The sequence below is a fragment of the Colius striatus genome, chromosome 19 (assembly GCF_028858725.1).
Source record: "Colius striatus isolate bColStr4 chromosome 19, bColStr4.1.hap1, whole genome shotgun sequence".
Taxonomy (NCBI): Eukaryota; Metazoa; Chordata; class Aves; order Coliiformes; family Coliidae; genus Colius; species Colius striatus.
The window spans coordinates 6,021,589-6,049,408 of NC_084777.1; the positions used below are offsets into that span (position 1 = coordinate 6,021,589).

Here is a 27,820-nt window from a genome sequence, read left to right on the forward strand (position 1 = left end):
TGTCTATAAAGGTTTTAATATCAGTATAAATAGGGAACAGTTACAAAAACCTGCAAGACTGGAGCAATGGAATTTGGACTTAAAAACTTTGAGTGAGGCCTTGCTCTTCAGAAACACACACACCACACAGACTGCAGGGTGGAGGGAAGGCGTGAGCACACATACACCATCTTGCCTTGAACCATTCAGTACAAAAATAGCAGTAGAAAGGTGGTCTCTGAGTTGCTGGCTGATCCCTTGCTTGTGCTGGACACCCACTGTAAGGGAGAGGCAGGTTGCACCCTGGGACAGGAGCAGAGTTAACACCCAGAGGAAAGTTTACCTCCTCTCTCTCCATCCAGCCACAGCTTCCCCAGCTGAGGTCCAAGCTATAAAATGAAGCTGTTGGCTGAGGTGCAGCCAGCCGGCTCTGGCAGACGGAGCGGGCAGCCTGTGCAGGGCCGCTCTCACCCTGCCTTATGGTCTCTGCTACGGGGCTGCAGGAGCTGAGGGGATGTTGCTGTTGCTGTTCCAGCTGGGTTTTTTACCTGCCCACACCAGACCTCCCTCCCTTGGCCAGGCCTTGGGACGAGTCCTGCCAAAGGTGCTGCCTCTGCGCTGGCCGTGAATCGCTCGGGAGGTGGGGGCAGGGCGGGATCTATCTCTGCACGTGCCGGACAAAGGCCTGAACCAGCTGAAACAAAGGCTCCTGCCCCTCAGGACCCAGCTTGGAGGCAGATTTTCCTTGGGGAGAGGGAAGAACCCCACTGGCAGGTGAAGAGGGGCCACCACGGCGGAAGTAACGCGAGAGGCTGGAGAGCAGCGTACTCTGCAATCAGAAGCGGGGAACGAGTTACCTTCCCTCCAACACAGCCCCCTGTCCCTCCCCACAGCAGGGGCACGTGCAGCCCGGGGTGTCCAAGGCTCTTGGCTCACACAGGGGAACACAAAGACACACTGACACTCAGCAGCAAGCAGGAGGTGCTCACCAGCTCGGAGCTGAGCTCCTGCTTCATCCGCTGCTTGTCCCGGGCGTGAACCGCCGGGTCCCGCAAGTACCGGACGGCCTGGGAGATGAGCAGGTAGAAACAGTTCTCCATTGTAAACATGAGCAGAGACCTGGGCAAAGAAAGGCAAGAAGGCCAAAAGGTCAGCACCCTCTGCTTGGAAAGTCTCATACTCCTAGAAAGACTTCACAGGGGACACACAGGGGAAGTGTTGTCACGCAGGGGCTGCACTGCAGAAGCCCCCGTTGGGCACCAGGGAACTCAGGTTTAAATGTCAAATGACTCCTACACTGCACCTTAGGATGGGGGTGGCTTCACATATCCTCCCCAAAGAAAACCCTGCTTGCTTTGGGGAGTTTCTGATGGGCCATCTGAACTCCCTGGATTTGGAGGGAGCAGCTCTGAAGCTGCACAAACACCTGCAAGCCCCAGTTCTGAGCTGAGGGGCACTGAGCTCTGCTCCTTGCCCAGGACTAAATCACTTAGAGACTTACTTGAGGGTTTTGGTTCCCTCTTGCATATTGAGCCCTGCAGCCTGAGGGAATGGTTCCTTCTTCTTATCCAGCTGGGAGGGGGGAAAAAAGGACAGGCATTAGAGATGGGAGATAGAAAAGAGGAAATACTCCTCTGCAAGGTATCAGTAGAGAGTGGTGTGAGATCACTGCAAGTGCTGTGCTCTCCCCACAGAGAATGGCTGGTACCTCTCCCAGCATGTTAAGGGCCACGTTGACTGTGGCCAGGAGGGTCCCAAAGGAAGGTGCAACGTCTGAATCAAAGGCAGGTGTGGTGAAACTCAAAACAAAGAGCACGTTGTACTCAGCAAGGTCCAGTGACTGTGGAGAAAGAGAGAGAAGAGTGAGTGACCTGAGGCTTTGAGTACCCTGCTGTCACAGTCACAGCTGGCCCTGTGCCACGCTCTTTGTGTGGAGCACTGGAAGCCCTGAGATTGTTTCCCAAATCTGGAGAGTACCAGCTGGAGCAGCAGAATCACCCTGCACACTGCAGGGCTCCAGCCCTCTCCATCTCCCAGCTGCTACAGTTTGCCACCAAGTGGCAGCTGAAGCAATGACTGTTTCCCCTTGGTTTTCAATCACCCAGACACATGGACCTAGAGGCAGGTGAAAAAGAAGTAAACAACCCAACAGCAGGACACAGCCACAATCAAATATATCAAGTATTCTTCTTCTGAACCTGGAGACCAGCCACCAGGTCAGCCCAAAGCAGGAGGCAACAAGGATGTGTTTCTGAAGAGCAAGTACAGAGCAGCTGTGAGACTACTGTGCCTCAGTGAGGAGCACCCAAAAGCTCCCTCAGCCTTCCCCTCCCACTGATGAGGGCCCCATTCCTACAGGGACTCCTCGTGCCCTCCTTCCTGTGTGGTGCAGCAGGACAGGGCCATGGGGAGGGTCACTGGCTTGAGCAGGGCCACAACAGCCCTGAGATGCTGGAGACCCCCCTTTGAGGGAGCAGCGTCTCCCCTCTTTCTCTACCTGATCCAGGAGGATCTGGCACACGTCAGGGGTGAAGTGGCGCAGGGCAGCAAGCGATTTGCTGAGGATTTTGAGGAGGCTGTACTGCACTGTGAGCAGAGCCTTCTGCTCTGCTGCCTCTGACTCGGGGCTGGGGTGTTTGGAGGAGGGCTGGGGATTGCGCTGCACCCGGGGAGCCACGCTGGATGGAAGGGAATCACCATTCTTTGTCTGTGGGGAAAGAAAAGAGAAACCCTTCAATACATTGTACTGAGGACATTTCCAACTAAGACAAACACTTTGAACTAAAGAAAAAAAAAGCTATGAACAAAAAAACCCCCAAAGCACTCAGAGTGTGTTGTCTGCCAGGAGAATCAGCACTCAGCTTGCAGCAGGGGAGGCTCTGCACTGCAGGGAGGCAGCTGCAGAGCCTCTTCACATCCCTCATTCCAGTGAAAGGATCTTTAACCACCACACCAAGCCTCAGCCACGGTGAAATAACACATCAGTGGCACCATCCCCACCTCGTGAATCTCAGGATTCCCCAAGAACTAAAGCTCTCTCTTGAACAAATTAAACCAGATGGAGGACATCAAATCAAGAGCAGCTTAATTAATGGCCCTACAGCAAGTGCAGCTGTAAAATGGCAACAGCACATTTCAAACAGGGGCTGCTGCTTCCCTGGGACTGGCTTTACACAGCCCTGAGCTTCTGGAGTCCAGATTACCCCTCTTTGCACAATTTCTTGCTGTGGAGAAATGCAAATCCTAACTATTGATGCTTGTCAATCATCAGCACCAGGATCACAGCACAGCCAATTCGATGGCCAAGAGCCTGGTTATTGAATGAGATTTGCCTTTTAGCAGGGAGCAGGGCCATGCAGTGCCCCCAGGTCCCACCCTCACCTGCAGGTAGTGCTGGAGCATCTTGCGGCTGTGCAGGAGGGAGGTGCAGGCCTGGCACAGGTAACACAGGTTCACCTGAGAGAAATAAGGTGAGGGAGAACATCTCTTCAAAGCTCAAATCCCATCTATTCACCACCATAGGTGGGAGATACATAGGTGGGAGTTAAACAGAACAGCATGATCATAAAGATCAATGTGGTCTCTTGATCTCCCAGTAGGGCACTAAGAACAAGACATCACATTCCTCAGGTTAATTTTTCCAAGCCACCATCTGTCTGTCCTCAACAATTATCTTTCCTCACTCAATTCAGACAATGGAGTGACAGACCAGACATTTAAATGACCTCAGCAGTAGTTGCTATTAAAAGAGCAGCAGTGAAAAGGTGACACAGTGCCATTTTCTCTGAACATAAACAAACCCCTGAGCTTGAAGGCCATGTGTTATCCACAGCACTATCCTGGCTCTTACCTGCATGTCCCTCATAAGCTGTGGCAGGTGGAAATGCCACTCTTTGGTGAAATTGGAGAGCTGAAGAATGAAGCCAACAGTGTGATCGGCCTCTTCCAGACAGGCCAAGCTCTGCACTGTCCGTACTGCATTCAGGCACTGGAAAAGAAGGGGAAGCAAACCAGTTTAACCACAAAAAGCCCATTCCCTTCTCTAGAAGAAGCTGAAGAGGCAGAGGATCTGCCTTAGAGACACCATCTGCATGTTGGAGCTACGAGAGAAGAGCTGTTTGCCCAGGGAGTGAGCTCACGGGCAGGTAACTCAGCACCTCTGGACTCTTCAGCACCGTGTCTGCACTGACACACTCTGGCCAGCCCGGGTACTGCAGAGCCGCAGGACACCACAGCTTGCTGACCTGAGCGGTGCCTCAAGTCTGAGCACAGCACCTGCGTTATTTGAGCGAGGCTGACCTGAAGAACAGCTCCAAGAACAGCTCTCAGATTTTTCTTTCCAGAGCAGAGAGTAACAAAGTGAGTTCCCATCAAACTCTCCCTTCTGCTGCTGTGTTGGGTCAGCATATTCAACACCTGTAGCAGGGTTATAACCCCAGGAGTGACCAGGATGAACCTGACTGCGTGGCTTGAATATTCTACCTTCCTCCTCCCGCTGCTGAATTACTTCCACTGTGAACCTGAGGCAGGAGCCTCCTTTCTGCACTTCCTGACACGTTTATGCTGCTGCTGCCACAAGCAACCCATCCCAGAGGAAGCATGTGCCATACCTGAAGGATCCTCTCTTGATGGACACCGACAAAGTCCAGTGCTTCAGTCAGGAAGTTGTACCTGAGGGTCTTCAGGAGCCGCTCCATCAGCGACATGGAGAGGCGATAGACGCCGGGCCAGGACGGGGCATCCAGCGACTTCCGGGACGAGGCAGATGTCTGAACAGAGCAGGCCCTGAATGAATGACCTCCCTGCCCTGCTGCCAGGGTGACACCCACCACACACCCTCCCCACCATCTTGGAAGGCCTTAGAGGGCTCAGCATGGCTCTCCTGGGGGAAACCCACCCAAAAGGGAGCAGCACCCACCTGGATGGCTCCGTTACTGCTGAGCTGGTAGACGCTGAGGAGGGGCAGGCACACGCTCTGTGTGACACCAGCTCCAGCCACTGCTGCTGCTCCCTGAGAGCCACAGAACAAACTGCTGTTAGAGACATGAGCACTCTCTGCAGCTCCGTGTCAGGAGGGTGTAGCAAGGTGGAGGTTGGTCTCTTCTCCCCAGTAGTGAATGACAGGACAGGAGGCAATGGGCTGCAGTTGCTCCAGGGGAGGCTGAGGTTGGAGCTGAGGCAGAACTGTTTCCCTGAGAGGGGTGTCAGCCCCTGTGCCAGGCTGCCCAGGGAGCTGGGGGAGTGCCCAGCCCTGGAGGGATCCCAAAGCCATGAAGCTGAGGGCCATGGGGTAGTGGGGAGCTGGGCAGGGTGAGGGGAGGGCTGGGACTGCAGCAGCTTCAAGGGCTTTTCCAACTGAAATGATTCTCTGATTCTGTGATTCCATTTTCATGAAATCCCAGCATGGTGGGGGCTGGAAGGGCCCTGCAGAGCTCATCTAGCCAACCCCTGCTAAAGCAGGTTCCCTTCACTCAGGGGCACAGGAACGTGTCCAGGTGGGTTTGGAAACCTCCTGAGAAGGAGCCTCCACACCCTCCCTGGGCAGCCAGGGCTCCCTCACCTCAGCACCAAAGGAGTTTCTCCTTGTGTTCCAGTGGAACTGTTTCTTGTCCTGTCCCTGGGCACTACAGAATACAAGTGTCCCCCCATCCTCCTGACACCCACCCTTTAGGTACTTGTAAGTGTTGCTGAGGTCTGTGTTTGCATCAGGTATTTCTGTCACCTCACACATTCCTTCCATGTTGTTAAAAATTCAGTATCAAGAAAAGCAACACAGTTCTTCCACTAAAATCAAACCTGCACATCTCTACTGTGAATTCTATTTCAGTATCACTTGGTTTGATACAAACACCATCTTGGAGAAGGGCTGGCTTTGCACAGACCTTGCTTTCACCTAAACCCCACACAAAGCTGAGTTTGTAATGGATAATTAGCACTTTATAGCAACTAATGAGAAGGGAGGTTCCAACACTTCATGCTGTTTTAACAAGGGGAATCATTTGCCTTGCAGAATACCTTCAGTGAATGTGCCTGCTCTAAATTACAGGTCTGCTCTGCCTGGCTCAGCTCTTCCATCCCAGACACCCCATTATCAAGAAGGCAAAGCAAAGCAGGTGTACACACAGGATCTACAGCTTGCCAGCCCCTAAAAACTCCTTTACCTGCAGATCACTGTTAATTGCATTGCAGACAGAGTAATGAGATGTATGTTTCCTATTACAAATGCACAGCTACATGCTCTCATTTCTCTGCACCTCTCACCTGTTGAGTCCTTGCTAAGGTCAGCAGTAAATGTAATGAGGCCTCTGTGAAGTGAAGGTTTTGTTTAACTCTCAGGCTGATCTCCAATGCAGCAAAGATAGTAGGAAGCACAGGGACCTTCCTGGTGATCTGGAGCCAGTAGTCTCCATCTTCATCAACTTCACAGAGCTCTTTAGCCAGATGGAGACCCAGAACACACACCTGCAGCAACAAGGAAAGGAGAATGAGGTATAGACTTGACATTAGTACCAAGAAAATTTTGGAAGCATTTAATAACACAACCTAAGTTCAATTATTCTCAGAACCATCACTGAAGGCACTTGCTATCCCTCACACTACACTCTGCACACTTCCTCACTCTACCAGTGATCCTGGCAACATTTCCAGGACAGATCTGAAAGAGAAGCAGCAACAGGCAGTTTCCCAGGCTGATGTGTGCCAGGACATGGAGCAATTCTGAAACTTCCTTAGAAAGCAGGAAGCAGCAAGGGAAAGTTGTTCCAAACACAAGTGGAAAGAGAACAGCTGAGCAGGTCCCTTACCCCATCTCGCTGGTCTTTGTGTCTGACTCGGGAGGAGTCGTCTGTTTCCATGCTGTCCTTGTCGTCTGTGGCATCCTCCAGGGTCAGGCTGTGCCGAGTCTGATCAAAGAGTGCAATGACCTCGTCCTGGAGTGTTTCACACACACTCAGCACCAGCTGGGAGTACTGTGGGATCTCATTCACTGCAACACACAGAGAGCAGACAAGAGTTAACACACAGTCCTGGTGCTCAGTTACCACTTTAACTGATGAACATCACTGGGCCACGTTTCTTGGAGTTGGGATTTATTCTGTTTTCATTTCAAAACCTACAGAGCAGAATGTGAGGAACTGTGACTAAGTTACATGGCTGAGTCTAGGAGGATAGAGTAAGGGATCAGATGGTCATCTGGATAACAACAACATGCACTTCTACCAAGAAGTTACATAAACTGCTGACATGTGGAAGCACAAACCAAGCACTACTATGGACAGATTATTCCCCAACTGCTTACTACAGCCATTTCCCACCCATTTCTCTAGACTGGCACTGGCCTATGGAGACTGGCTGCAGTCTGTTTCTGTAAGTCCATAAAAATACCACATTCCTATCAAAACCATGATAATAAATTGCAGCACCCTTTACCAGCCTGACTGGAAACTCAAACTCAGCAGCAAAGGAAAACATTTTAACCCAACCCAACCCTCCACTTCCTTTGTATTTTCCAGAAGTGTTTAGTTGCTAATCCTATTTTCCAATTCCTATTTCCAATTTCCTGTTTTCTTTCTAGAACTACCTAAAACAAGCATAAAAATGCAGAGAAGTCCCAGAGGCTGGTGTCTGTGTTCAGCATCCTGTACCAATGCTAACAGCACCTGCATTTTTATCTTGGAAACACTGGAGTGTCAGGGTGCACTCAGCCATGGCAGCCCTGCTCTTGACATTTGTGCATACACCAGCCTCACCTTTCATCTCTTTCATTTGCAGAACAGTGATCAGAGCTGAGAACACTTTGGCTTTGGTTTTCTCCATCATCTGCTGATCTGCCTGCAGCACTCCCTCCAGAATCAGTGTCAAGGAGTTTATGATCTTATCCACAGAACTCAACTCGCTGGCAATAAAAAGGGAGAATCCTCCAGATTAGACAAGATCCCTCAATAAATACATTGGCTTGACTGAGCTGTAAGTTATATGAGCCACACAAACAAAAGCAGTTCTTACAAGTCAAGTTTAAGCCACCTCCTGGATCTCACTAAAGACATTCCACAGTACAGTGAGAACACAGCACTGACTATCACTAAAGCTCTTCTGTTACCCTTTTCACCAGCAAGCAGGAAGCCAAACCATAAAGGTGTTGTTACCAGAGATTTCAGCAACAACCTACACACATTTACCATCCCAAAAGAGAATTCTATGCCAAGGCTTCAGCTTCTTTCCCAGATCACCAGAGGAATCTCATTAGAGCCAAACACTTTAACACCATCTCCCAAGTTTTTATGTTTGGCAGTGACTAACAGTTATCCCAACAAAGTAAAGCACCTACCTCTTCCACTGTTTGAGCAGGATCAGAAGAAGGGTACACAGCATAGATCCCAGCTGCAGGCAGGACACTGACATGGGAACTAGGAGCTAATGAGAAATACTGCAAGAGTTACACTTGCAATAGTCGTATGTGCAAACACGTAAGAAATCCTGAGGCCCAGCCCTGCCACCAAATGACCAGGTTTGCTCTTCAGCAGTTAGTGGTATCAAGGAACCAGAGCCAGGACCCTCTGCAGGGTCACTCACTGATGGCAAGGATGACACATACAAGAAGAAAGATTTAAAGCAGCTCGTCAGTTCAGGGAGAGAGAGAACCTGGTTTCAGCCTGACTTCACAGGATCTAAAAACATCTATGATGGCAAACAGCTGCAGAAATAGAACTCCCCACGGCATTAACAAACATGCTGGGCAACTGGGAAACTGAAGAACTGACAGGAAGCACCACCTACCAAAGCCTTGGTCCCATTTAGCACATCCAGAAACAACTGCTGATGAACTGCAGAGTCAGTCAGATGCATCACATCCGCCTAAGAGCCACAAAAGACAGAGATCAATCAAGCACAACAAAAAGATGCACCTTCTTTGCAGTCTAACATCAGCCCACTGTTTCAATCTGCTACCTTAAGAATTCACCAAATTTCATAGCTGCTGAAAGAGGCAGTTTTACAGACATCACTGAAGTGCTACATTAAGAGCTGCCATGAAGCTAGCAGGGACTGATTCCCCCAAAGGTCCATCTCTGCTTCCCCTGACTCAGCAAAATCTCTTCAGGATTACAGAATTACTTAGAATTGCTATAAAAACGATTTCCTTCCTCCCTTCCCCTGCTCAGACAACATGCTCATTTTGATCAAACAGCAAAACACCACCTCCTCTAACCTCCTGCACCACCCTTGTGCCAAACTGTGTCGTAAGCAACATAGAACAGAACTGAAAGGAACCAGCAGTTTTGGGGGTTTTACCTGTCCCCAGGTTGACACTGGATTATCATAAAAGATAAGAAGCAGCTCTTACATGGCTGGTAGAGATTATCAGCAGCATCCTCCAGGCTGAGATGAGCATCTGATACTCTGTCATGGAGGCACAGCTGGTACCCTCTGTCTCTGCCACGTGATGTGCCAGGGACTTCACATATTCTGACCAATAGGCAAAGCGTTTCTTGGTGGAGAAGTTCTTCAGTGTGTCTTTCAGGGACTGATCCAGCGAGCCCCTGACCAAATCAAGAGAAGTTATCTTCATTTATTCTTTGGTCAGTAAATACACTTCTTCTGAGACTCAGTAGGAAAGCCAAGGGTACAGCTTACAAGTGAAGGTTATTCCACATATTAGACCTGTGCAGGGAATCCCACTTTTGCATCAAATGTGAAGGAAAAAAACATGATCCCTGAAGAAAACCTAGATATTTTCTTCTCAGTGGAGATCTTTCCTGACTTTACAACATGTTGAAGGGCAGTTATGTTCAGCAAACCAAAATGAATGGGAGAAAACTACCAAAATGCTACTCAGCAAGCACTACAGGAGGTGTACCTAGCTTAGCTTACAATCAGTTTTAATAAATACTGCATATTACATCCCAGGATACAAGGAAAATGTTGTGATTTCTTTATGCATCACTGTTCCTCCCACCTTTCCACAGGGTTACAGGTACTTTGTCCCTCAAAGCCTGCATGCTCTATCAAGACTTATCATGCACATTTTAGATAATTAAGTACAGAGACAAAGGAGGGACTATCAAAGACTCACTTGACAACATAGTAGATCTCCAAACAGATGATTTTCATGATTAAGGCACAGGTATCCAAGACACTGAGCTATAAAGACAAAACCAAACCAAAGAAAACCTGAGCACCTAGGTCTGTAGGGTGAGATTCTGATTTATCCACTCGTGGTGACTGATACTCCACTGCTGCAAGAGATCTGTTTCTCCCACAGAAGCAATAGTTATGTCACTTGACCATGAGCTGGTGACAATGAGGAAAGAATGCTGTGCTCAAAGCAGCACTCTGAGGGAGAGCACAGGTGTTTCACAATGAAGAGGAAGGGGAAAACTCCTACAGAAAGGAAGAACAAGAACCTAATTGATTCCTCTGTGAAACTAGTCAGCCTGAGCTATGCCTCACAAACAGGAGCTTCTTTGGCCAAAAGCACACAATGTTACCACAGATGGCAGGTAACACATAACTCTTTTTGTTTCATATGTGAATAAAGAGCAGGTAATTTCAAAAGACAGCTTGTGGCTGCACAGCCTCTGCAAAGCCAGAAAGCATTTACTTCATCTCCTGCCTGTGTTTAAACCACTTGATCATACCTCCCTTTAGAAAACTGCAAGCAGAGGGGCTCTTCCCTCTACATCCCAACTACTTCCCATGTCCATCACTTAGAAACCTTTTGTGAGAAGTACAGAACTACCTTCATTCTGTTTGGATATAACTCACCTCTGATGATTCTGAAGGTGGAGGAAGGGTCCCAAAGAGAGGACTGGTTAAATTTTCCCAAAACTTTGGCCTAAAAGACACAGACAGAAGTACTATCAGTTATCTTCCCCATGCCACGTGCCTAGCAGCACTTGGACTCTTTCAAACTTCATAGAAAATAGGCTTGGTAAATACAAGCTGTGTATGAAAGAAACAGAAATGTCTTTCCTTCTGAACATGCACGTAGGGGCTTCTCATCTTTTGTGAGACTAAATTCAAAGCCCCCACACTGCATATCCTTACCAGGGCACATAAAGACTAAGATGCAAAAGTCCCTGAAAAGTCTGATGAAGCAAAGAAAAAGAGTTTTAGGGAAAAGAAAAAAAAGAAGGAGGAAAATGCATTGTAGGAAAACAGCAACTCACTTTGTCCTCAGAACTAGCATGGCACTGTCCCGACGGTCCTGCCACAGAGCGTGCAGAAAGGCAATGGCAGCACGGTGCAGCAGGGGAGGGCACCAGTACCTCTCCTGTTGTTTGGAGTCTATCAGCTGTAAGACTACTTGTAGGCAACTCCACTCCCCTAAGCTGAATTCCTACAGCAAAAGGAAATGAGAGAGGTTACATTGCCAAAGAAACACTAAGGAGGCAAACCTATGGAAGCAAAATGTGCTTGATTCCACTTGAATGATGCCCAGAGAAACGGATCTGAAGTACACGATGCCATTGTACCTTGTCTGTCACTGCAAGGAATGTGGCCATAACACTGGAGAGAAAAAATGTATTTAGGGAAATAAAACATGAGGTAAATTAACACTTAGTAAGACCAAGTGCCTTAAAAAGGCCCCAACCCAAGAATCACAGAATAATTTTGGTTGGAAAAGCCCTTTAAGCCCTCAGCACCTCAGCTCCATGGCTTTGGGATCCCTCCAGGGCTGGGCACTCCCCCAGCTCCCTGGGCAGCCTGGCACAGGGGCTGACAACCCTCTCAGGGAAACAGCTCTGCCTCAGCTCCAATCTCAAGCTCCCCTGGGGCAACTTGAGGCTGTTTCCTCTTGTTCTGTCAGACATTATTTCAGAGAAGACACCAACCGTCACTCTCACTGCAACCTCCTGGCAGGGAGCTGTAGAGAGTGAGCTGGAAGCCCCTGAACTGCAAAGCACCAGAGAAGGTTGTTCTGGAAAACTGATACTATCCATTGTACTTTAATCTTCAGTTTTCTCACTGACTGGCCACTCTGAGAGTCACGAGAGCGGGCGCACATGGATCTTTGGTCTGACCCAGTAGATGTTCTTACATTAACTAAGTATCTGGCTTGAAATATTAGGGAAAGATTCTTTTTGGTTCACAGGGAAAAGTGAAACTGGGAGAGCACCACATGCATTAATGACAAGCAAGCTGCACTTATCTTCACATTGAGCACATGAGGTTACAAGTAAGAGCTATCAGAGACTAGTGCACTAAGACCGCTACGAATGCTACAACAGACGACTAGTGAGTTCATGGGCAAATATCTGCTATTCTACCTTTGAGCCATCGCTGCCATCTTTCACTTCCAAGTTCAGAAACAGCTCAATGAGCCCAGGCTGTGTCTCCACTGCAACCGTGAGGAACTCCAGGATCATGACCTTGATGCGCATGTCCTCGATCTTGCTCTGCAGGCGGGTGAGGAAGGCGTCGCGGATGGCGGCGGCGTCGCTGCCCAGGCAGGCGTACACAGACATCGGAGCAACCTGCCAAAGGAAGCAACCATCAGGAGGAAAAACAACCCAACACTAAAATAAACACACCTCTAACTCTCAAAAACCCCCACCAACTCAAACCCAATGTCTGTTAAAAAAGGTGATCTGTGTTTCAAATGGAATCGATGTTCAATATGTGAATGTAGGTGAGGGAACTCAAAAGTAACTTGTCACTAAGCAGGATGAAACCTGCAAAGTGATCCACAGTTTTCTCTTTGGTAATTGTGCTCTATCCCTCACCTGTTTCTCAAGGGTTATGACAAAACTGGAAAAGATAAAGAGAAGAATGCTGCAAGAGAAGACTCGTGGGTTCATGGGCACGTAGCCAAGTATTCTGGAGCAGTGTTTCTTGAAATAAATAAACCCAGAGCTGTATTTCTGTGCTTTAATAAAAATGCAAACACATGCTCAGCAGTTTAGTAGCCAAAAAGAGTAATTCTAAAAGGCAGAGTTGAAAGCTCCCAGTTAAAACTGGAATAGGAACCTCCTCTTAGTAAGATGTTCAAAGAAGGTGAAGGAATTGTATTTAAGAGTGCAACTTGCAAAAGTTGCTCAAAAAACCAGAAAGAGCTCAACTGGAGGTGCAAATAGTTTGCAGAAAACACCATGCTCACATGGAGCCTCTCAGTGAGATACCTGTGAAACTGCAGATTACTTAAAAAGCCCTAAAGAGCCCCTTCTGAGATTTGTGTAACATGCTCTGCCTTACAGCTCTCAGCCCACAGTGCTTGCAAATGACTGGCATTAAGCTCCCTGATACAAAAAAAATCTTGAATGGATTATCTTGAAAGAATGTCAGTGGTGGAATCAGCCCCAAGGGGAGAAGCAAAGGAGCAGCTGTGTAAGTCTCATCTTACCGTGGCCAGTCGTTTGAGCAGCTGGATGGCCAGGCGTGGAAGGGCAGGGTCGTGCTTGTGGTAGATGTACTTGGCCAAGACTGCAATAAGATTGTTCCCATGAGCACCTGGAGAGAACACAATTCAAATCAAAGAGAAGGAACTGCAACAAGATGTAACTATTTACCAAATAATGATTTCCAGAGCAGAAGGTGAGAACTAGGTCAGTCCTATGACAGAACAAGACACGGGCTCAGACAGAGGCACTGATGGCAACTGAGATTCTAGAATTACACACACCTCATAACAAAGCAACAAACACAAGCCACATTTGCTTAATGCTTTAGAAGCTATACTTTATACTTTACACTTAATACTTTAGAAGCATTAAGTATTTAGAAGTATACTTAATACTTTAGAAGCATCCCAGAGAAGAATGCCTTAGAGAAGAGAGGGTGAGGCTCCTCCCATCACTAGAAACCATGTTTTGGAACCATGAAATCTTAACTACTATCTGCAATGAGACACACACTGACTGCAAAGAACACAGGCTGCCCCCAGGGAAAAATACATACCATGCTGAGTAAGTGCCTGTTCTAATGGTGATACCACACTCGAGGGGGGTTTCAACCTGATGACATTATTGGTAACGGAGAATGCCAGCTTAACTGTTTGGATCAGCAGTTGACCTTGGCCTTGTGACTCATCACTGTGTCTCCAAAAAGAAACCACAGTAAGTAAGTGTGTTGACAAGCCACATGTATTATTTGCACAACATTCAAACAGGAAATACAGCGAATACTGTGTTAATGGGCGCTGTGAGACTCAGACTGTCATACAAACCCTCATAATATCTACAACAAAGTTTGTCTACCCAGCCCCATGCTTCTAGCATCAATCAAAACAAAAGACTGACAGCCTATTGTCATTTTTTTCCCCTCTTTGGGACACAGAGATGTAATTTATATTAAGACAGAGTGAGAAACATTTTCAGAACCAATCTCACAGAAATTATAGGGAACCAGAACTGATGAAGAGATAAAACTGGATCTAAGTCTGGTTTCATCCTAAGACTTTCCTTATCAGATAAACATTCTGGAGAGACATTTGAGCCAAAAAGGTTTCTCAAATAGGTCTCAACAAGTTCTCCTCAACAAGTCTGGATTCCCTTCAAGATTTGTTTTGAAAGAAAAAAAACCACCAACCCTGCTGACTTTATCAGAAACAACCTGCTAACAAGTTTGGCTGGCTCCATGTCAAGTAAAGTTGGCCAGGAAAAGAGAAGAGAGGAAAGGAGATTCAATCATAGCTAAATCAAAAGATTCAGGCCTTTAGAGAGCCACATAAGGAAGCTGAGGTGCCCAACACTGAAGGTATCTTCAACACTTCCAGAGTGCTTTAAGCCACCTTCAGAACCATCCTGAATAAACTGATGCATCCCTAGTACTTCCAAGATTAGTTCAAGTTCTACTATGATTTATTCATAAGTGTAGCTTGACTTGAACTCTTGTGTTACCTGTAGGACACAGAAACTCTAACACTAGCTCTAATGCTCTTGTTCTAATTCAGTCATCCAGTCTTACAACACTTGAGTTCATGTGAATTCTTTTAACTGCAAGCAAACATTCATCTGAGCACTTTTACACCTCCCAGAATGCTCCATATGGCACTCAGAAACAGAAACTAAACAGAAAACTAAAACAACTGCATGAAATAGTGTAAAGATTACACACAGATGTGATTACACACAGATGTTGACCAAACAAGGCTTGTTCCTCCAGGCCATGCAAGGCAGGCTGCCCTGGTTAGCTGCCACGCTGCTCCAGTCACATGCAATCAAGTCAAAGCAACATTTCAAACATCATTTGCTTCTCTCCTCACACTTTTGCACTGAAACACCCCACTCACCTGCTAGACTGGGAGGTCATTACCATATCAATAGTGTCCACACCGATTCCCATGATGTTAATGACAGCTTGCCCTGCTTCAGTGTTGGCCAGGCTGAAGATGCACAAGGACTGAAGGCTGGGAGCATTGCTGTGAGACACAACACAGGACATTAGCACTGAGAGCACCTGCAGTGTTTTGCACTTAGAAAACTAACACAAAGTAACCTCTTAATTTCTATACCTAACACCTACTTTACTCTCCCTTCTACTTTCTTCAGAGTGGATAAACCAGAGGGAAGTGGATGGCAGTCTGTCCCAGGAAATCCAGGTATTCTAGAAACCACTGTGGTTTGTTCTGTCCCTGATCATTTTCTACCCTCCCTGTACTCAGTAATGCAGGAAAGAGTTGAAACCAGCACTACACAACCATTCCACTCCACTCCTAACCATGTGCATTAAAAACTGTAACAAAATAACAGTGAGGCCTGCACTGCACCCCAGGCTAATGCAGACTGAAACCCATCACCTCTTACCTACTGCGGGGATCCATTTCAGGGCATAAATTCAGTATAGCATGGATCAGCTGCAGAATTAGGCATCCTAAAACAGAGATGGAATGTACCAGTCAGTTTTTGGGAAGATCTGTTGCCTAGTTCCTCCTGTTTTCAAAGAAATCACAGCATCTAGCAATACTGGTAGAGACACAAAGCAAACAGCTGCTAGAAAAGGTACAGTATAAAAAGGAAGAAGAGTTCACAAGTTCTGCCTGAGAAGATAGGTGATCCTTTTTGTCCCTTCCTCCTCCTTCCCTCCTCTCCAACATCCTTACCAATTTTCTCTCTTGCTCCATGAGAGTTGTAACGCCATTTGTGGTAATTTGGTAACATCTCCTTCAGGACAAACACAATGCAGGGCACAAGTCCTTGGCTCTGGGTGCTACCAAGTTGTCCCTGGGAGAAACAGAAATGGTTTTGTTCCCCTTCTGGTTAAAAGGATGAGAAAACCTTTGCAGGAATGTATGTCATATATCTTTAAAGTGTGAGAAAACTATCAAGCTTGAGGGCATAGATTTACAAGCAACTTCTGTTCTTCTACAGACCACATGAATCAGAACAGTTTTTGGAAGGATCAGACTGCAGAGAAAGCACAAACAGTAGCATGGAAGGGAGTATTAACTAGAGACCCACTGCACAGGATCAATCTCAGACACAGCTTTATTTCCCTTTCCTATCAAAACAGCCTCCTGCTGATTTTACAGAGGCCATTCCAGAAGCACTCACCCGGACAAGAGTTGTAATCAGGTTCAGGAAGGAGATGGTAACACTGTACTCGCCTTGGGGCTGCTCTATGCTCATCAATAGGTTTCCATAGCCCCCAGCATTCATTCCCTCTGCACTGTAAAAGGAGCAGAAGGGGTTATTACATGAATAGCAGGATTCTGACATGAGTGAGAGATGTCAGATGCATAGATTTCACACTGGCAAAAAGCTCTTAGGACATGCTATGAATAGGTTAGGCAAAAAAGAAGGGGAGGGGAGGGATCCTGAATACCTAATCATGTGATTCATACTGGACACTGGGTTTGCAACAAATGGTAAGAAGCCTGTATGGTGAAGGTCAGTCCAAACCTGCAAGAGAAAGAGTGCAGACATTCATTCCCTCTCATTCACATGTACATGTCTACTGGTTCTCAAACCATTTCCTCACCTTGGCTGGCATCCGAGCAGCCAGTACTGTCAAACAATTGACACAAGAAGCAATGACATCCACAGGGGGAGAGATGACAGTTGTTAGCCTACAAAGGAGAAACAGTATGCATAAAATACCCTGCTGCCTGTAGCCTAGCCTATCTACTAGGGTTTGAATAAAAAAAGCTTCTCTGAATATAAAATCTAAGCAGGTAAATACAGACACTAGTCTACACTTCCAGTCTAGACTTGCCACCACCCCCTCACCCCTGAGTCAGATCAATTTTCTACAAGAGGCAAGGCTGGCAAGACAGCAAACTGTCACAGCAAGCAGTAATTATGCAGAACATCACTTCCCAGACAGTTAACACTGAGAGTTAATAAGCACAACTGTCTTAACACCTGGAAGTTACTGCTCTAGTGATATCGTTTATTCTCCTTTCATGTAAATATAGCTACCAATAAAAAATGTCTCTAAATGGATAAAACTGCATAACATTCAGGAAAGAAGAGGAAGAGGGGCCACTCTGCTGCATCAAAGCATTAAACAGCATGTAGGCAGAACAGCCTTGAGTACTGGACATCAGTCTTGGGGAGTTCAAGCACTGAAGACAGGCTTCTTGTAAAGCTCTTGGTAAAATCAATAACTAGCCATTCTTTCAGCTCATTATGTTTTCTCAAGTACCTCCACTGTTAGTGACTTACCTCTGCAGGAGCATGTAGATCCGTGAGGTGATTGGCAGAAGGCAATCTGCTATTGACACATCAGTGCTGATGACTTTATGAACTAGATCAATTATTGGTTTGACCCTATGGCAATGTTGAATCACATCTGGGTAAAGAAACTTACCATTAGAATGCAAAATCATACTTGAGCAGTAATCACATCTGGATCAATGCACATTAATCTTACCACACACCCCTGTGATCACTCCCTACATCAAAAAACACATTTATTTTATCTATTTCAACTTTTCCCTCATCTAAAAAATCTCTCATCTCAGTACATGCCCTTGGCCTTTTGCATGAACTCTACAGTATTCTAATAATAATTTAAAAGTCAGGTTTCTGGGCAAGTACTCCATGGTCTTTCACCAGTATCCAGAGCTGTTCAATCCTACTGTCAACCTCCAAGTGATACTGATGAAGTTATTTATTCTCTTACACTCCCAGCCAATCTCACCTGCTGTCGATACCACATGGAGCAGCATCTCAATCTCACAGGTAAACAGTGTCCAGCTGCTGTAGGAATACTCCCATCGTACCAAATACGCCCGATCATCCAGCATCACTTGGCCCACTGTTCCCTGAGGTATCCGCAGATTTGTTTGACCTAGTCCTAAAGATTAAAGGAGCAGGTGAAATAAAATCTGATTTACCCAGGAGTTAGAAGGCAGATAAAGAACTAAATTCCCCAAAGCATTTCAGTAAGGAAAGGTAGAGTGCAGATTCCTTACCCAGAGGATAGAGGAGCTTTGGAGCCTGTCTTCGCCAAAGTGTGCCGTCCTCATGGGAGATCACATCAGGAGGTTTATGTTTGTATAGTTCCATATAGAAAGACATTTTATCCAGGAAACTGTACACCTGCATACAGAGAGGCTTAAACAACATATCCAAAGGGCCAGAGCTTCTTAAAAATTAGTCATCCAGGTCATTTCCAGGAACAGGCACGTTCTTGTGATGAGTACAAATCCTTCTGTCAGCCCTACTGAGATGCTACTGGCCAGCCCACCTGCCCAGAGAAGTCTCATCTAATGAATCAGGAACTGCTTACAAGTAAAGTACAACCTGAAAGATCTGGCAGTATCTTAACCTTCAGCCACTAGAGCTGAAAAGTTTTCTAAAAGCCAGAAAATAGTGTCCTGGAACAGCACAGGACTAAAAGAAGCTCTTTGACACAAGCTTAATGTCCATTATCTCAAATTGCAATGGAATTAAGCACATGTAATGGAACAAAACCTCTATTATCCCTGTCTTGAAATAAATCACCTCCCAAACACCAAAAGAAATCCTGTACCTTTTTTGCAGTTGATTTATCAGACACAAGGGCTTGGAGTAGCTGAAGGAGAGGAGTAAGAAGATGGGGGAACATCCCACACACACTGTCCAGGATAATACCCAGCCCTGCAGTAGGTTCCTTGTGGTAGAAACAGAAAACAAATGTCTTATTATTAAAAAGAAATGTTAAAATGGTCTCAGTACAGCACAAGGGTACAGTTCTTTTTTTAAGTTGTACATTTAACATTAACCATGCACAAAAGTATCACTCCAGTCCTTGCACAGACTAAAGCATGAGGCAGTGTGCAAGTACAAGGCAGGAAGTAAGTCTGTAATGCATTACATATCATCCTAATTCTGTGGCAACAGAAATATAAGCATGACACTTTTGCCAGCAGTTAGTTCAGTCCTTGCAACCACAGCCCTGGTTTAAACTATCACCTATATTAAAACTTGTTCCAGTATCCTTCAAGAGTAAAGCCAAGGCTGTACCTAAAAGGCAGGAAAGGGCAAAAGTAAATCAAAGAGAGAAACAAACCAACACTAGCTCCTCAGGCCCTCCTGGGAACTAACTAACTACATACAAGCAGTTTGTTCCTTTCCTAAAAGGAGATCTTTTATCAGGTTTTAGTTATAAACAAGGTAGGTCAAAGAAGCTGCTAACACACTCACCGTCTTCCAGAAGAGCTGAGGAATGCTGGAAGCTTCCAGAACTTCACAGGCAGCATCAATTATTTCCTTCAAAGGAGGAGAGGACAGAGGAAACAGAAGTTACTTTACACAAGAGGATTTCATTTCAACCAAGTTCTGCCACACCTTTGGAATTTAAGCTTCCATGTTCAGACAAGATGTAACTATTTCCTCTAGCCCAAACAAAAGCACATCCAAAGCCAGCCTAAAGCCATGCTCATCACGAATGGACTGGCCAAGACAAGTGTGTCCAGTGCATCTGCAATGGGCTACATGGTACCTTCTCAAATTTGGAATTGCAGTATGTGTTATTTCAATTGCTTGGGAAATAACACATTGACAATTAGTTACAAATCCTCAAGTGCAAGACATGCTCTTTTATTACTAATCAGCCAGCCTGCAGAGGTGTTTATTCAGTTTGCATTGTGCAAATGAGGTAGGAAAAACACAAAATAACTCCTTTAGATCTAAGTCACATAAAGTTTGCATTCTCAAATGCAGGATTACAATTTGACAAAAGTAATTAACATCACTGATGAGCTTATTTTAAATCAGGTAATACAGTGAGCCTTGGATGCTTACCTGCTGATTGCCCAACGTGTGTAACTCCAGGGACGTTAGGACAAAGGAAAGCAGTCCATAAATACACATACAAGCTGTGCTGGCAGTACACTGCAAAGAACAAATACACAAGGCCATTGAAGGAAAGGCTATGAATTAACAAACCACACTGTAACTGTACTCAGTCTGCTTTACAAACTGAATAACTGCCTTCTTCATGCAGCCTTGCTGCAGTCAGCAGAGGAGCAGCAAAAGAGGAAGAAGTCATTAGTAAAGCTCCACATTAACATGGATTATTCTACTGAAATGAGAAATCTTGCCACTACAATTATCATTAAAATGCCTTTCAACCACCAAAGAAAAAAGCACAGTGTTCATGGAAATCAAGAGGATTTACTTTCAGTAGTTTCTGCCTACAAAGTAGTTTTTTCTGATACATGATACTGTCTAAAAGCCATATACAGAGAATAGTGCAGAGTAAACTCATCTAAACTCAAGATCCCCAATGGCAAGTTCTCTTATGGAGGCAAATCAACAAAAGGGATTAAATGCAGTCTATCCTGCTCAAAAGATGTAGTTCCTCAACTTTAAAAAGCTGGTTTTTACTCTTTGGGCATAAAATCTGTTTCATTTCAACTTGATTTCTGATCTTCACTGAAAGAGAGAAAGATGATAAAATGGCACATTCTGCTAAAAACCAGATTTAGCTTGAAAAAAACCATCAGCTCAAAGCCATCCACTTCCCACCACACCCATACATTAGGAGCAGTTAAAAACCTGCAAGAGTTTACATATGCAGTTGTAAGAAACTCACATTCTTGCCCCCACTGCTCAGGGACTGCAGAAGCTTTGTCAGGTACTGGAACACATTCAGCTGGATTGCAGTGCTGCCCATCCTCCTGATGATGTTTGTTGACTCCTCTGGGTTTACAGTGTGACGGAGCAGAGCCCAGGCCAAAAGCACTGGAGCATGATGTGAGACATCCCCTAACTGCAGCAGCTGACTGTCCATCTCCTGCACAGAAACAAGCCAAAAGCAAAATGGCAGGTCTTCTGAAAGAAGTTCATACTTGGCAAACATAGAGCTGGTTGTGTCTTCTTGCTAACAGTCACCATACCCTTGCAGATAACTATTTCAAACATGCAACTGACCAAATGATGGGGTTCCCCCCCTCAAGTCTTTTCTTCTCCAGGCTGAACAGCCCCAAGTCCCACAGCCTTTCCTCATAACAGATATTCCAGTCCCTTGATCATCTTGGAAGCCCTCCACTGGACTCTGTCCAGAAGTTCCCTCTCTCTTTAACTGGAGAGCCCACGACCTTACAGACATAACCTTTAAAAAGCACTGCTTGGGCAATGACAGTAAGTTGTGTGTTGCTAGGCCTGAGGACGGGTTACTCTGCCAGTGCTTTACCTGGTGGATGCGCTCATTATTGGCCAACTTGTGCTCCTCCGTCCTGTCATCCAAAGCACGCTCGTACAGGGAGTCAATCTCCATGCCTTCCACCAGAATAAGAGCACTCAAGTAGCTACAAGCAGGAAAAGAATAAAAACAAGAAGCTCAGAAACTTTATTTCAGAATTCAAGGGGGTTTGTTTTAATTTACAAGTGGTCAAAAGACCACCTTTACTTTGCTTTTGTTCAGCTGTTCTCTAAAGCAACAAGAAACTGCGTTATCAGCAGGTAATCCAAATTTTGTTACAAAATGCTAGTATATGACACACTGCAGCCTTCAGAACTACCATTTCTTGCTGAACAGACAGAAGAAGGTCACTGAAATTTGCAGCTAACTTTTCCATCTTTGTAACTTTCTGCCACCTGGCAGGATTTTCATTCCCCCTGGCTGCAGCTCCAGCTGTGCCCCAGGCAGCACAATGTCGTCCGCAAGCAGACCCACAATAGCTTGACCTGAGGCACTATAGTTAAGGGTACAGGTCAGAGTGAGAGTGCAAGCCTCCATGCAGGCAGTAGCCAAACTACCAGCACAGGACTGTTAAGATGCAATTCCACTTCACCATTAGAGCAGCTAAGGAGTGACACTGTCTTCACTGCTGTTCTGACCAGAGGCAAGGTGATGTATTAAAGACAGTACATGGATATCTCTCTATTCTGCAATCACACCTTCATTTTGCCACAAACCTCCACTGTGACCAGAAAAGCTATTTTGCCTTCATCACAATAAGCTTAGCTTGAAATACTGGTGAATTTAAGAGGCAGCAGTATGAATTATAGATGTTTTTTTTCCTGAGGAAAACAAACGCTTTGCTCTGTTCTCACTTCACAAATACACGTGATACTCACCCAATGCGATCCACCAGGTGATCCATGCTCTCATCTACCAAATGTCTGTTAGTCTGTCTAGTGCCAAATCCCTGTTCCTTGAACATCTTTGCAAATGCCAGGAGCTCATCAGGTGCCATTTCAAAGTATGCATAGTAGAGGAAGATGACTTCCAGGAGCATGGATTGTTCACGGAGGCATTGCACAAACCAACGGGAAACCTGACGTTCTGTCTGCACGAGGGAAAGTTCCACCATCAGGTGTCAAAGCTCACAGGTCAAAGTCAGAAGTTAGAAACTCTCAGAGCTTCTGTAAGTTAAAAACTTTGACAGGTCAAAGTTAGAAACCGAGACAAAGTCAGAAACTCTCAGACAGGTCAGTCCAAGTTAGAAACTGAGAAGTGCTGAAGCACTTTGACAGCTCCTGTAGCCAATGGTTTGTACCAACAGCAGGGAAAGCCACTACAGAGTGTGCTGATGTAGAGATTGTCAACAGCTACACATAAAGGGATGTTAGCCCAGGGCTATCGATGGATTTATTACAAGGAACAAAACATTCCACACAACTCTCCATTTCTGAGCAAAAGTGTGTTCTGTTAGAAAACAAATCTTAGGTTTCTTGGACCAAAAGAAACATCCTTTTTAATTACATCTGCACACACACACTTTCCAATACAAGACGTAGAAGGGAAGACTTTGTAAGCTTGATAAATAACAGCAAGAAACCAAATACCATGAGATTTCCATGTGTTTCCCATGTAGGAGCTTCTGCTTTGTACAGCGCTTCAAACTGTTTCCGGTAATTAGGAACTAGTTCCTTGTCCAGCTTTTCAACACATTGAAAGTACTGTGCCTTAAGGAAACAAAGAAAGAAATAAGCTTCCCACATGCACACTCACCTGCTTTTCACAATTACTTCAATCTTTAGCCTGTTTCAATGAGATGAGAGCCAGTACTCACTGTGTAAGGGTGCCTCTCATCCTGAAAATAAGTGAGCATATGGAGGACGCAGCGCAGGATGCAGATCCTCTCTTCATAGTAGTAATCAGCAAGCTGTGAATATAGAGTGCCATCAGCATCAATGTGGTACTGTGGCCAACCCCCACACACTGCTAAGCCTCACTTCCAAGAATATATAGTGCTCAAGCATTACTGCAGATGGAATTTCAACTAAGCAGTTGTTATCTGGGGAAAGAAAAACAACTGACTGTACAGAACTCAATCAAACACACCCATGGGGACATGTCTATAATTAAGTGCTAAGGGAGAAAACTTGGAAAAGAAGAGGATGATTTCTCATTCCTCATCCTTATTATCCTCTGTCAGATAGAACCATCAGTCTTCATTTCAGACAACATATAAACAAGCAGCTTTGGAAAACAAGGCAGAGTACGTCTGTCCAGCGAAATTCCCTGATGTTACCCCTACAATTTCCTTTCTGTTAACACTGGTCAAATCTACAAGCACATCTCCCTCCTTCAGAAGCATGATTTTCTGGATCCATAAAGTTGATTCTCTGTCAACAGATCTTTCCAACAGAGAATACAAATGGAAATTACTAACCTTCAGCATCAGAGCCTGACTCTGCCTTTCATCCTGAAGAACCGTCTGTAAGTAAAACAATAAAGAAACATCCACTGCAGAAATATGTAGTGACAAAATACACATTCACACACACAAAAAAAAACTGAAACACAAGACAATTTTTCTTTCCATTTCTTTTAGAAAGGCAGATTCCAGAAGCACAAAGCCAAAACACTCATTTTTAACTGTGTACTTCTTCTCCACTCACTCTCCTTCACACATCCAGAGCTTTCCTGTATTCCTGTGATCAGGAGGAGACATCTCCAGAGCAGAATTCAGACTCAGGTGTGACCATATGCAACAACAAACTAGTGATATTAAGATGTGGAATAAAGAGAAGATAAATGGGAGCTATAGACCTTCAGAGAGTCTCTTGTTCCTCTGTAATCCTTTTGAAGGTAACACTGTAACAACTGCACACTCTGCTCTTCATCCAGGCCCTGAAAAACAAAGAGATGCTCTGAATACTTTTGGAAATCTCCAGTCCCAACATGTACTTCTAACATCCTATAGATGATTTTGAACTGAAGAGAACCTAAGTTTGCCTCTATCCAACACTGAGCAGCTCACTTAAACATCAGATCCCCAGTAACACTGTATTCCCAGCACAGGGATCAAAAAGATTCACATAGAACCTTCACTCACCAGAAACTTACTGACCCTCAGACCCAACTCTTTCAGTGGAGCAGTCACATCTTTATCAGCTTTTACTTTTTCTGCTGAAGTTGTACTGAAAAAAAGACATTTTAGTCATAAAAAATGCAGCACTCCCAAGGAATGAACCAAACAATCTCAGTTTCAGTTTCATCAGTTGAAACTGAACATTTGCCTTTTTCTCAATGGCTTTTCAATATCTCTTAGAAGATTCCATATCCTCCCCATCAGATAAAACTCAACACTGTTCACAATCTTACTGCTGTAATAACTGCAGACTACATTCACTCCACTTTTTCTAATGAGGGAATCTGGGGATCTTCCTGGGATGATCAAGTGTCAAGAGAGGTCACTTGTCCACAGGCTGTACACTTAGACATGACCACCACAGCTCAGCAGAAGCAAGGGTGAAGAGCTACCTAATGTTACTAATGACAGTAGAAACTGCTTCCTGGTCTGTATTTCATGTTATGTGAATTAAGTACTTTCTCTTGGTACTCCACTCCTGCAATATCAACTCATGCAAGAGGGCAAAAATCTATTTTTATGCAATCAGAAGCATTCCACATGCTTCTCTGCTTATCAGGAGACCCCATCTGAAAGGTAAGTTTCTAAAATCCAGCAATTAGCCTACCTTGGTGGTTTATAGTATGAAAGTCCCTCTAACAATCTCTGCCAGTGCTCGTTCAATTCTGCTGCAATCTGTGCCTAAAAAAAGAACCAAATACTACTGAACAGATTCCTCAGTGTATGCTGCTGAGCATCAGATTTGGTAAATTTAAGAGAAGCAAAGAAATTCCACCACCACAAAGAGAGAGGAACAACACGAGACAAGCAGAGACAAGCAGCTATGATTCAGACTGATTCAAGGTGCACTGTTGTACGAGACAGCTCGCTGCCTTGCCTAATCGTGGGAAGGGAGAGGAAAGAGGGCAGGCAATGGATTCAGAAACATTTGGATTTCCAACCTCTGGGCAAATTCCTGAAAGCACAGGCTCCATCTCTGAAAATAAGGAAGTGGGCTGTACCACTCATGAATACCCCAGGCCAGCCAGTCTAGAAAGTAGCACTTGTGTCCACTCCAGAAAGGAAACCACCTTTTCACAGACACCCCTCCAGGTAGTTCATGAAGCAGCTATAAACAAGGAGTGGAAGAATGAACAAATAGCAGAGACAGAGGAACAAAAACTGCACTCAGGAAGAGGGAAAAACAGCAAAGTGGATTGTCACTACTATTCAGAGAGATGTGCACGTTGTAGATTTGGCCATGGAGTCCACCCAGTGATGGGAAAAGCTGCTTTGCAAGACACAGACTTACCGGTTCTCTTAAAGCTGATCTGCCCAGAAGAATTGTCCATAATTCTCTGCTGCTCCTGTAAGCAAAGGGTAATGGTGGAGAGTGTTTTAGTGATGGACACTGTATTTCAGGCTTCAGTTTAGCCTAGACCTTTTCAAACCTGCAATTAACTCAAGAGCAGATAACATTGCAGGAGAGGATGTATGAAAAACGACTGATACAGCAAGACTTGCAAACTCATACCAAAGAAACACCACATTTAAATCAGTCTATGAGTTCAATATTGACACTTGGACCTTTAAGCTTAATAAAAAGAAAAGTAATGAGAGTATAGAGCAATATTTTATTCAGTTACATTCAACGCTCTCCTCCGAACAAATTCTTCCCTAACAGCTTCACCCTTCACTCTAAGTGGAACATAAAACTGGGTGAAGTGAAACACTGCAACATCTTTACATAAGGTAGAATCATTTGCCACAGGTTTTCAGAACATTCACCCTCAGCTTCTTATGTCTTCCTGTAGAAAAGCCAACCTGTACTCTTACAGATCGAATCCTGACCCTGGCACACACAACCAGAAAAATGAGTCTCCCTACAACAGCTCTGAAAGAAAAGATGTTTGCCAAGAGGAGTATTTCAGGAACTGAGACAGATAATGCTCTGCTAGCAACGCAACACAAACAGGAGTTAAACACCACAGCTCCCCATGCAGAGTGTCTGCAAAAGCAAGAACACTCATTAACTTATATTTAGAATCATATAGTCAAAATCACTCCCTCTGCAGTGAAAGTCACTTGCAACTTCTGACACATGGTGCTGCTTAAATGAACGACAAGGCCTATTATTTCCAGTACACCTATCAGCATAATTTCTACCTGTTAATCCCTCAATCCTTAGGTGCACCTCCCTGTGCACAGACTAAGGAGACCTTCCTGACAGTGACAGCAACCAGCCGTGGCTGCAGCCTCTCCAGCCCACACACAGCATCAAAAGGCCACAGAATTTTACCAAGAAAAGCTCACAGCAGCCCAGCTACAACCCTTCTACTCTCCACTCCCTCTGAACCTCTTCTGTGAATAAAACACACTGCGGGTTGCTGCCAGTTCATTAATTAGACTCAGAGACAGTAACGGAAGGGCAAGTCTATGCAATCACAAGTAACAGTAGCACTACTGTCCCCATTAGAGCTGGTACACGAAATAAGACATCCAGGAACGCTCCAGAACACAACAACATTACAATAAACGTCAAAAAGCGTTCCGAGGGCAAACGAAGTCGATCGCCCAACCTGGAATTCATTGAGCAGCTTCTTTTAGACACCTTCTACATCTCTAGTTGGATTTTTCTGTGTTTGCAGACACTTGTCCGAAAGGTGGAACTCGCCCTCGGGAGGCTCCGCTGCGGCCGGGCCCCGGCAGGGAGCTGTAGCAGCCCCCGCAGGGACGGAACCGCCGACGGCTCCGCATCAAAAGGCGGCTCTGATGAATTACATTTAATATCTCACACGGCGGCAGCACGGAAAAATGGCAAAGAAGCGGCTGTCCCAGTCGCGATAAAGCCGCCGCCGAGCCGCGCGTGGAGCCGCCGGGGGGTCCCGCGAGGCCCCTCAGTGAGGGCGGCAGCGGCGCCGCGCGCGCAGGGGGCGGGGCCAGGCCGGCGCGGGCCCCGCGGCCGTTAATCCGCCTCCTCCCACATCCCCGCGGCGCCCCCCCGCCCGCCGCGTTGCCGTTAACCGGCCGCGTTGCCGTTAACCGGCCCCGCCCCGCGCAGCGGCCGCCGCGGCCCCGCACCTCCCGCACGGCCCGCTCGCCGCCATCTTCGCTCCCCTCTCACGTGACCCGTCGCGCGCAGTCGCCGCCCCCCCACGCCGGCGCCCTGGTCAC

General features: G+C 45.8%; 1 protein-coding gene across 2 annotated transcripts; it reads right to left on the reverse strand.

Annotated features, from left to right (window-relative positions):
- On the reverse strand, positions 1–27,792 carry NUP188 (nucleoporin 188). 2 transcript variants are annotated; one of them, XM_062011597.1, is made up of 44 exons: positions 27,728–27,792; positions 25,959–26,013; positions 25,275–25,348; positions 24,632–24,716; positions 24,346–24,426; positions 23,966–24,010; positions 23,363–23,455; positions 23,136–23,255; positions 22,425–22,636; positions 21,538–21,652; positions 20,938–21,138; positions 20,145–20,234; positions 19,545–19,610; positions 18,892–19,011; positions 18,332–18,458; positions 18,058–18,213; positions 17,580–17,706; positions 16,894–16,981; positions 16,738–16,814; positions 16,467–16,581; positions 16,016–16,136; positions 15,720–15,786; positions 15,206–15,334; positions 13,873–14,006; positions 13,319–13,425; positions 12,246–12,452; positions 11,145–11,314; positions 10,741–10,810; positions 10,049–10,116; positions 9,320–9,515; positions 8,755–8,832; positions 8,306–8,391; positions 7,728–7,873; positions 6,783–6,964; positions 6,241–6,441; positions 4,898–4,990; positions 4,590–4,748; positions 3,830–3,967; positions 3,361–3,435; positions 2,477–2,686; positions 1,688–1,819; positions 1,481–1,551; positions 969–1,098; positions 1–808 (listed from the first exon to the last, which is right to left on the reverse strand). In XM_062011597.1, the coding sequence occupies exons 1-44, from the start codon at positions 27,751–27,753 to the stop codon at positions 638–640; spliced, it is 5,214 nt and encodes a 1,737-aa protein (XP_061867581.1). In that variant the 5' UTR covers positions 27,754–27,792; the 3' UTR covers positions 1–637. The 2 variants fall into 2 exon arrangements, with proteins under 2 accessions (XP_061867581.1, XP_061867582.1); XM_062011598.1 differs by lacking the exon at positions 27,728–27,792 and adding an exon at positions 27,226–27,528.
- Positions 27,793–27,820: the final 28 nt, after the last annotated feature.

Coding starts and splice junctions, on each gene's coding strand:
- NUP188 (XM_062011597.1), bottom strand. CDS start 27,753: ATGGCGGCGAGCGGGCCGTGCGGGAG. Junction 2,687..3,360: donor TGCTCCAGCACTACCTGCAG/GTGAGGGTGGGA, acceptor CTTTCCCCACAG/ACAAAGAATGGTGATTCCCT. Junction 1,820..2,476: donor GCCAGATCCTCCTGGATCAG/GTAGAGAAAGAG, acceptor CTTTCTCCACAG/TCACTGGACCTTGCTGAGTA.